This window comes from Hippopotamus amphibius, chromosome 4 (genome assembly GCF_030028045.1).
Source record: "Hippopotamus amphibius kiboko isolate mHipAmp2 chromosome 4, mHipAmp2.hap2, whole genome shotgun sequence".
NCBI lineage: Eukaryota > Metazoa > Chordata > Mammalia > Artiodactyla > Hippopotamidae > Hippopotamus > Hippopotamus amphibius.
In genome coordinates, this window is record NC_080189.1 from 24,429,330 (window position 1) to 24,438,629 (window position 9,300).

The 9,300-nt window shown below is 59.0% G+C and overlaps 1 protein-coding gene across 1 annotated transcript; it reads left to right on the top strand.

The window, feature by feature from the left end:
* Nucleotides 1-863: 863 nt before the first annotated feature.
* On the top strand, nt 864-8,766 carry PRRT4 (proline rich transmembrane protein 4). Its single transcript, XM_057733698.1, has 4 exons — nt 864-1,515; nt 1,601-1,705; nt 2,032-2,151; nt 6,941-8,766. The coding sequence occupies exons 1-4, from the start codon at nt 864-866 to the stop codon at nt 8,764-8,766; spliced, it is 2,703 nt and encodes a 900-aa protein (XP_057589681.1).
* Nucleotides 8,767-9,300: the final 534 nt, after the last annotated feature.

Here is a 9,300-nt window from a genome sequence, read left to right on the forward strand (position 1 = left end):
GGGGTGGGGGTGGGGGGATTAGGAATGCACTGCCGCAGCCCCTTGTCCAGTTTGCCTGTCTGGCCGTCTTGCCCGGGAAGCCAGAGATGGCCAAGCTGCTCCTCCCCCCAGTAATTCTAGGGTTAAGGGATGGGGAGCAGGCCAAGCTCCAGGAAAGAGGGAAAAGGCTGAAGGGACTGAGCTTCTGCCAGACCACGGCACACTCCTCTCATGGCCAGAGCTGCCTTCTCCATCTCTGCCAGATCACTCACCAAGTGCGCTATCCGTCCAGGACCCGGTGCTCCTGGGGTGTGAGTGAGAGGACAAACATCTCTCCAGTGGGGCTGGAGCTGGGGTGGGAATAAGTTGAGATTCATCTGTGAGGGGTAGCTTGTTCACAGTTGTGTTACCAGAAGGGTGCTGGGCACATGGTAGGCCTCAACAGATATGTGAGGGCAGAAGGGAGGATAGAGAGAAGAGAGGGAGGGAAGGGATCTGAGTCTGGGAGCCAAGTCCACTCGCTCTGCCATCAGTCAAGGGTGAGGGCAGCTGGATGCAGTCAGACCATGCCCAGGTTGAGCAGGTCAGGGAGACAGGGGCTTAGGGAGAAGGAGCCTTGGCTGAAAGAGAAGAGAAACTGCAGGGGAGAGATTTGTACTAGGGCCTGACTGTGCAGGGAGAAGCTGGCAACTTTCCTTGGGCAGAAGCCTTTGTGTCCTGCCCCCACTGCCTGCTTCTCTGGGATCAGAAGCCTCTCTCTGGGGCATCAGATCCCAGGAAGCCAGGCCTCATAGCGCCTCTCCTCTCTCCAGGACCTTCGTGCTGAACAGTGCTGAAGAGCTGAGTCCCCTGCCCGCCCAGGGCCCCAGAGGCCAGGAGGGGCCATGGCAGGGTATGGCTGTCTGGGGCTGGGGCTGTTCTGCTGGGTCCTACTTGCTGTTCCCGTGGGCCCGCAGCCTGCCTCCTCTGTCCCAGGTGCCCATCTCACCACTCTGGCCCCACTACCTCAGAGTGAGGCCTCTGTGCTGTCTCTCAACCTGGGACTTAACTTCAAATTCCACCTTCGGGGACCTGCTGCTGCCTGGGGGAGCCCTGTCACGGAGACCCAGGCACTTCCTCCTGGGCCGAGCCGGGAGACGGAGGAAGAGGTGGCCAGTGGGCTGAGGACTGACCCCCTTTGGGAGCTGCTAGTGGGCTCTCTTGGGAACTCCCCCCCAGAGTGGGGCTCTGCTGAAGGCAGTTCTACTCCCTGGGCCTCCTCCCGGCCTCTGGAGTCCACCTCCCTCCTCTCGGGGTCCACGGACCGGCCCACTGCTCCCTATCAGCCCAGGATGGGCACTGTGACCTGGGATACTGCTCTGACGGCTACAGCACCTCCATCCAGTGCTCCCCGGCTCCACCAGAGCGAGCTGGAACTGAAGTTTGACATGGCGCTGAGAGCAGGCGCAGCCCCCACACTCGGGCATCGAACACTGCCCCTGCTGCCCAGCCTGCGGGCCAGCCTGGCAGAAATTGCTGGGCGCCTGGGACCCTTTGGTGAGTACCCACCCCATCCTAAGGAGAGCCTCTGCCGGGCAGTCTGGCAGGTAGGAGGAAGCTTCAGCCCGGGCTCCTTTTGCAGGGTTCTTTGGCACTACTGTGTCCCCACTCCGAAATTTATCAGGCCCGAGCCCCCCAGGCCCAATTACATCCCCAAGCTCTGCCTCTGGAGTTTCGGATTCTCCAGGTGAGTGTTTATTTCACTGCAACAAACACTTACGGAACACCTCTAAATGCCAACACCTCCTCTCTTCCTTGACTCAAGGGCGGCTTGCATTGCTTCTCCCAGGCCCTGGGATGGTGTCCACTGCTCCCATGGGGAAACACCCTCTTTGCCATACTAAGTCTGGTTTGGTCCTTGTAGCTTAGCTCCTGGTATACGTGTGGCTACAATTCCTGGGACAGTGGCTCCCTTAGGTCAAGCTCTGAGAAAGGAGAGGATTTTCTCCAAAGCCCCGGAGGCCAATGCCAGCTGGTAGGATGGCAGTCTAGCTCTATGTGCTCCCTTTGCAGGGTTCTTTGGCACCACTCTGTCCCTGCCGCCATCCCCCCAGGAGAGAAAGCTCCCAAGTCCAAGGCCACTGGACCCAGCTGCTTCCTTAAGCTCTGCCTTGATTGCAACAGCAACACTAGGTAAGTACCCAATTCATTTGGACGTGGCAGTTTTTACTGAGCACTTACTGTATGCTAGCCACTCATCGATATTCTGGGACCCTTTTATTTCATTGTCATCACCATCCTCTTCCCCATCACTATGGAGATAGGTATTAATGGTCTGAGAACAAGTGTTGCTGAAGACGGTCCCAACACAGAGTTAAGAAATGGTCCTCTGGGAGTTTTGCAATCATAGACAGAGCAGGATGTAGACACATATCAGGGGCAGACAGACACAGGAACTCCTTCATGATTTCCACAGCCTTAGCATGTTAACCCCACCCTCCACTCCAGTCTGCCTGGCCTGCCTCCCCACCCTCCCACTCAGACCTTGGGGCTCTCTCCTTTGCTGTCTGATCTGACATGACATGCTGTCAGATATGGGCAAAGCTGGGCCCCTCATTGGGAAGACATTGAAGAGAAGACCTTGAGCAGACAGACGCCATCCTTGTTCAAGGGAGCCTTTCAGAACACGCACATAGACAGGCTGGTGGTGTAGAGGAAAGACCAGGGGCTCTGGAATCTTGACACTCGGCTTTGAATCCCAATCCACTTACGTTATAACTGGCTGGTGACCTTGGACAGGCTATTCAACTTCTCTGAGCCTAAATTTTCTCCTATATCTAGGGTTTAATAATAGTGCCTGTTTTGTTATCATAAAGCTTCCACATAATGTAATGGGCACAAAGTATTAGCTCATTAAACAGTATCTGTTAACCTTGCTTCTTTCCCCATTGTGTCCCAAATACACTTCCAGATCTACCTCTCAGACCCCGCAACCATGGCCCCTAAATGTGATGGGACAGCACATACCACAAAAGGCAGAGGGCACACTGCTTGGGGAGAGGTTCTGGTAGGTGAGGCCAAGGGAGCCATGCAAAGGGTTAACTGTGGCTGGGAATCCTCTCAGCCACCCACACTAGGAACTGGTGCAGCAGTGCAAACCGCTGGTCCCCAAGCTTCTTCCAGCTCCAGACTTAACACAGCACCTGACTGCCGCTTACTCCTGAGCGGTCACAGCACTCCCGGGCATGTGGGTGGGGAGGCTGCCGTCTCCCTCCCCATACAGCCCAGTGTGTGGCAGTGGCGGGATCTGCTGTGGAGTTGGGGGCAGGCTCTGTGGCCTCAGGGGAAGGATGCTGGCTGGCGGTCTGTCAGCCTTGGTGACAGCACTGGCCAGGCAGGTTTAATGAGTCTGGACAGTATCAGAGGCAGCCCAGCTGGCTGGTGGCCCCACCCTCCTTCCCCCTCTGCGCTCTGGCTGCAGGAACCCAGCCTCTTCCTGGCTGTTCCTCTCCGATCAACCCCGGAGGGCTGCAGGCCTCTTGGAGAGAAGGCCAAAGGGCCTTGTTCAGGCCAACACCTTTTGCAGGGAGTAGTGGGAAGCAGTTAGGGGATAAAGGGAGTCTTTCTGTGTCTTCTCTAGGAAATTTCTAACGTAGGCACAGTTAACCTTTCGCCCTAGGGCGTCTCTTCTCTCGCCCCTTCACCTCCAGCAGAGCTTGCAATCAGCTAGTTCGCACTGAACAGTTGTGCAGGTCGTTTACATATTGAAAGGTTTCCATACCAGTTGATAAGTACCCACTGCCCTTAGCCTCCTGAGTCCCCCTCCCCCACCCCCATGCCCACCTGGCTGGCAGCTGTTCTGATTCACCTGAGAAACAATGGTTAAATATTTCAAATGTCACCTTTACAGAGTACTCATCCTCTGTGATCCTGGAGGTGGGGGTGGTGGGCAGGGATGGGGCCAGGCCACTGATCTGGCTGCAGCTTCAGGCATCCAGAGCAGAGAGTGATTCCCCAGCCTTTTGATCTGGGCAGCGGGTGGACTTCTCTATAAATTGAGCCAGGCCCTCTTCCCGACTCCTCCCAACCAGTTCCGGCCTCACCAGTTACTCACATCGACATCCCATCTTCTCTCTTGCCCCTGAGGTCAAGAGGGGCCACAGGGCCAGAGTGGGACCACCTTGTAAGGAAGGCCTGCTGTGGAGAGGGATCCTAGGAAGGCACTATCTTCTGGGCTCTTCTGGGGGAAACTGAGGGCCCCTTCTGAGGAAGCCTCAAATGGGGAGACAGAGGATAAGGTCAAGCAGACCCACCAAAGGCAGAAGCTGGACCTTCTTCGCCTGCCCCCACTCATACCTGGCCTGCCCTGCCCTCTGGGAGCAGTGCTCCTAGGTCAGAGCTCGCTCCTCTGACACGTGAGCTGGGCCTGTACTCTGTCTATTTCCTGGTTTTCATTCTTCTTCTGGCTTTCTAGGAATGTTGAAGTTTGCTCTAGTTGCCATAATGCTTTGGGACAGAGGTGAAAGGTGGGGTTTCCTCTGGCCGTCAAATGAGAAGTGGAGCTGGAAGAGGGTGAGGTGGAGCAGCCCTCTGAGAGCTGGGCTTGTTTATACAGTGAGCGAGGAGGAGGCCTGAGGGGTAACAGGCTGGCGCAGGCTGTGGGCTCCTGGTCGGGGTCTGCCTGCCTCTCTGCAGAGCCCACTAGGACCAAGGAAAGACCAAGGAGGCTCATCCACTTTGCAGAAGTGGGTTGGGCAAGGGCATCTGAGGGGACCAGAGAATGGAGGTGAGGGAAAGTGTGTGTGTATTTGATCCCACTGATGTCAGACTGACCTCGCCCTCTACCGCTTCCATTCCCAGCTGAATGATTCCTCATTTAAGTCACGGCTGTGTCTTCAGTAGGTGTTTGGGGATGGTCAGTCCATCCAAATGGTGTTCTTTAAACAGGGTTCACAGAGTGAGACAATGTGTTGATGTTCACTCATTTGACTAATTGTTGACTTTCTAAGGGACAACAGCCTTTTGTTAGTTAAATGGAGAATTCGTTTCGGGCCAGAAATGATCACCCTTACACAAACACACGCCGGTGATTGATGGGTGATAAACATTAGCCCATAATGATAAGACCAACAACAGTTATATACCAAATGCTTGTTATGCACCAGGCTCTCCAAAGAGCTTTGCACACATCGGCCATTTATCCTCGTAACAGCCCTGTGCAGTAGGTACTCTTGCCCGTCTCAGACTTGAGGCATACGATGGGACAGGAACCAGGGAGGGTGCTGCCATTTGTGGTGGGCAGCCAGCCGTATACATGTAATGTTTTGGCAGCTCCCTCTCTGCCCTCCCCAGTTGCCCACCTCTACCTCCCCCCGCCCAGGGCTGCTTTCTGGCCCCCTCACTCCTTTTCCTTTTTGTCAGGACTGCTCCCTTTTCCATGTCCCCAGCACAAACTGGCACTGCCTGGGGTGGGGGTGGGTGTGCTCCTGGGGTCTTCCTGTGTTGTCCCGTTGAGGCATGGCTGGGTATGGCCAGGCAGTTGGGGCAAGAGTCTGCTTATCAGGAGATCCTCTCCGCCTCATTCTACCTCTGTCTCCCATGCATTTTCCCATCCCCAGCTGGCTCCCTCCATCCTTCACCATCTTTCTCTCTCCCTCCTTGCCTGCAGCTGTGGTACTGCTGAGCCTGCTAGGTGGGGGAGGGAGGTTCAGCCTGAAACATCTTCCCTTGCTGCCTGGCTATAGAAAATCCTTGGGTCTAACTCCTTCTTACTCCTCTTGTGCTCCAGGAGAGTAGAATTAGAGATCTTAGTCCTCACACTCTCTTACGTGACTTACCTTTCCTCAAGCGATGTGGGGAAGATGTCAGAGCATAGGATGGGGCTGGGAGCCTAAGTTAGCAAACCCCAGAGCACCTGAGGGGCTCACTCGCTAGAATGGCATTTTATCCCATTATGATCCCCCAAAATTTTCCTTCCTTGTTGTTTAGGGATAGTCTTGAGACCCAGGGGAGTCCATCTCAATGTCACCTTCTGTAAAAGGGGGTGAGAACCAAAGGGGCTATATTAAGAGCCTCAGACCAATGGCTTTGCAGCTGAGTTAGGATGGGGACCTCGGCCATGGGTAGGCGGAGGGTTGGAGGTGTAGCAGGCAGGAAGGCCAGTGAATAGGGAAGGTTGCATTTTCTCAGGGTGCTGAGGACAGGAGGGTCGTATCACTCCCCCTGCTGTGAGTGTGAGTGTGAGTGTGTGTGTGAGGTGGCTTTTCCTGAAGAGACAGGGAGAAGGCAGAAGCAGTTGAAAAAAAGCAGTGGAAGCTTCTAGCACCAAGGTGGGAGTTGGGAGTCAGGGGTGCAGAACAAGAAATAAGCAAACTAGTATTATGAAGCAGCTCTGAAATCAAGGAGAGGGGCTCAAACTGGTGCTCACATCTGGATTCTAGTTGCAGCTCTGCCAATTTGTAAGCTTGGACAAGTCACTTTGCCTCTTGGCAGAGCCTCAATGTCTTCACCTGGCAAATAAGAGGATTCATTTATTCAGCGAATATCTGCTCAGTGCCCACTCTGTGCCAGGCACCGTTTTAGGTATTCACGTGTGAGCAAAGCAAACAAAAATCCTTGTTCTCACGAAGCCTCCTTCTTGGAGGGAGGACTGAACTAGAGGGGGCATCTACAGCTCCTTCCACCTGTAAAATTCTGTGATTTCTTAAGAAAAATCCTTTTCAGGGAAATCACAGGGTAATGAACAAAGCAGAGAGCTGGCGGTGGATGGGGTGGGGGGAGGGGATGAGAGCTGAAACTGCTGCCAGAGGTGTTTGATGTGGGAGCGGAAGGTGAGGGGCTTAGAGGTCAGTGAGTCTCACATTTAAGACAAGTCCTTTCTGGATGCTATGAGGACTCTCTGACTGGCATGCAGGCTACTGGCTGTAGGGTGGGCAAGGGGAGGGCTGCACCAATGGCTCAGACAAAGCTTCTTTGCCCACAGACTCCACCACCCCCTCCTCTGGCCTGGATAACCCCTCTCCCGCCAGCCTCGGGAACCTTTCTGTGCAGCCAGAGTGTGGGCCAGGGTCCTGCAGTGTCAGAGAACTGCCAGAACGCGACGGGCAGCCTCCTGCGGCCGCGCTGCCGCTCTTCTTCCTGACCCTGGAGGCCGACTGGGCAGAGGCCAGGGCTCGCTGGGGTCTGGCCTGGGAGGCCCACGTGTACGGGCTAGGCGCGCTCTTCGGCCTCGTGGCGCTGCTGGCGCTGCTGGCTCTGGCCCTCCTGCCCTGGCGCTGCCCGCCCGGCGCCCCCTGCCTGGCGCTGCTGGACCTGCTCCTGCTCTCGGCCGGGACCACGCGGGCCTTCCCGCTCTTCTACGACGCCTACGGGCACCGCGACCGGCTGCCGGCGTTGGCCTGGCTGCTGCTGCAGGACCTCCCGCTGCCCTGCCTGGCCGCCGGCCTGGGCCTGGCCTGCCTGCTGCTGGCGCGGCCGCGCCCGCCGCGCTGTCCCGCCGCCCTGGCCGCGCTGCTGCTCCTGGGGCTGGGGCTGGCGGCCGCCGCCGCCCTCGGGAGCGCCGCCCACCGCCCGCTGCGGGCCCTGCGGCTCGCCGCCCGCGGGCTGCACGCCTTCCTCGCCGCCCTCCTTTCCGGGCTCCTGCTGGCGCTCTCCTGCTGGGGGGGTCGGCGGCGGCGGGCCGGAGCGCCCCTGGGAGGGTCCGGCTTCGAGGGCGCCACCCCCCTCCCGCAGGCGCGCAGCCCCTTCGGCCCGCGCGAGTCCTGGCGGCGCGCAGCGCGCACGGCCCCGGTGGCGGGCACCTTCGGGCTGCTGAGCGGAGCCCTGCAGGGCTACGAGGTGCTGCACGCCCTGGGCTACGGCGGCCAACCTGGCCTGGAGGGGCCCTGGCCCTGGTGGGCCTTCCAGCTCGGCCTGCGCCTGGGCGAGGTGGGCGTCGCGCTCCCGTTGGCGCTGCTGGGCCTCTACCCCGCGCTCTGCAGCCCCCGCGTGCCGCCGCGCTGCTGGGCCAAGCTCTTCCGCTTGTCCCCCGGCCACGCCGCCCCGCTGCTGCCGGGAGGCTGGGTCACCGGGCCCCCGGACAAGAAGCCCCTGGGGAGCGCCATCGCGCGTGGCGACGCGGAGCTGCTGCAGCTGTGCGCCCTGGCAGGGCCGGGCCCCGACCTCCTACTCCAGGGAGGAGGCTGCCGGGGCTTCGACGGTGCGGCCGCCAACCCGGCCCCTTCCCTGGCCTCCTCCCCCTGCAGCGATTACACCGTGGACTTCCGCCCGCCCTCCCCCATCAACCTGCGGCGCAGCATCGAGGAGGCCCTCTGCAGCGAAGCTCTGCTAGCGCCCGGCCTCTTCCAGGGCCCGGCCTTCGGGGAAGCCCTGCCTGGGCTCGGCCTCTACCGCACCGCCTCTCTGGGCGCGCAGACCGGGGCCGGGCCCGGTGGGAGATCTGGGGAGGCCCCCTGCTCCTCCGCGCCCCCCGAGCTCCCCTCTCCCGGGGCGTGGCCCGCGGGCAGCAGCGCCTCATCCGGCTCGCTGTGCGGACTGTCGCGGGACAGCTCGTCCATGCTGCTGTGCTCCAGCCCGGACAGACCCCCGCGCTGTCCGCTGGTCTGCGTCCTCAGTCCCCCGCGGCCCTCAGGAAGCAGCCCTAGCCTGCCGGCCTCAGGATCCTACCAGGCCCTGTCCCCACCCTCCCGCGACTCCCCAGAGCCTGCTCCTGAGCTGCGGGCCGAAGAGGCCTTGCTGCAGGAGCAATTCCTGGACGCCTGCCGACAGATTGACGAGCTGAGCATGGGCAGCGACACCATAGACCTGTGAAGAGGTGGCCCCCTCGCCGCCCCGACCGTACGCCCCCTTCTGGCGCCTGTTCTGCTCGAGACCTGCACACTGTAACCCTTCCCCAATCCTGCCTGGCTCAGATACCTCTCCCCGCTTCCTTTCCCATCCAGGGACCCTGGGTGGGTGGGTCAGCAGCCAGGCTCTGTTGATGGGGAACTAGTGCCACATTCTCTGGAGCCCTGGGCGCTGATGCCCTCAGCTGCAATTCTAGGCTGGCAGGGGTCCCACTTTCCTTGGCATTCACCAGCAATAAAGCTCCAAGGTGCTCCACTCCAGACCACCACTTCCCACTCTGGTGCTGAGTGAGAGGGGCTGTCTTCAGAAGACCTCAGGACAGCCTCAGTCCCCATACCCACCTCTGCCATGCCCAGGAATCCCATCCCTGCGTGAGTGAGACTCCCTGTCCTCTACATGATCCTTCCCCGTAGAAGGGTCCATGGCCCATGTAGGAGACTCTACAGCAGTTGGGTGGGAGGTGCGTGCTTTCAGAGTTAATTTATCAATAAAATATTT

Coding starts and splice junctions, on each gene's coding strand:
- PRRT4 (XM_057733698.1), top strand. CDS start 864: ATGGCAGGGTATGGCTGTCTGGGGCTGGGGCTGTTCTGCTGGGTCCTA. Junction 1,516..1,600: donor TGGGCGCCTGGGACCCTTTG/GTGAGTACCCAC, acceptor CTCCTTTTGCAG/GGTTCTTTGGCACTACTGTG. Junction 2,152..6,940: donor GATTGCAACAGCAACACTAG/GTAAGTACCCAA, acceptor CTTTGCCCACAG/ACTCCACCACCCCCTCCTCT.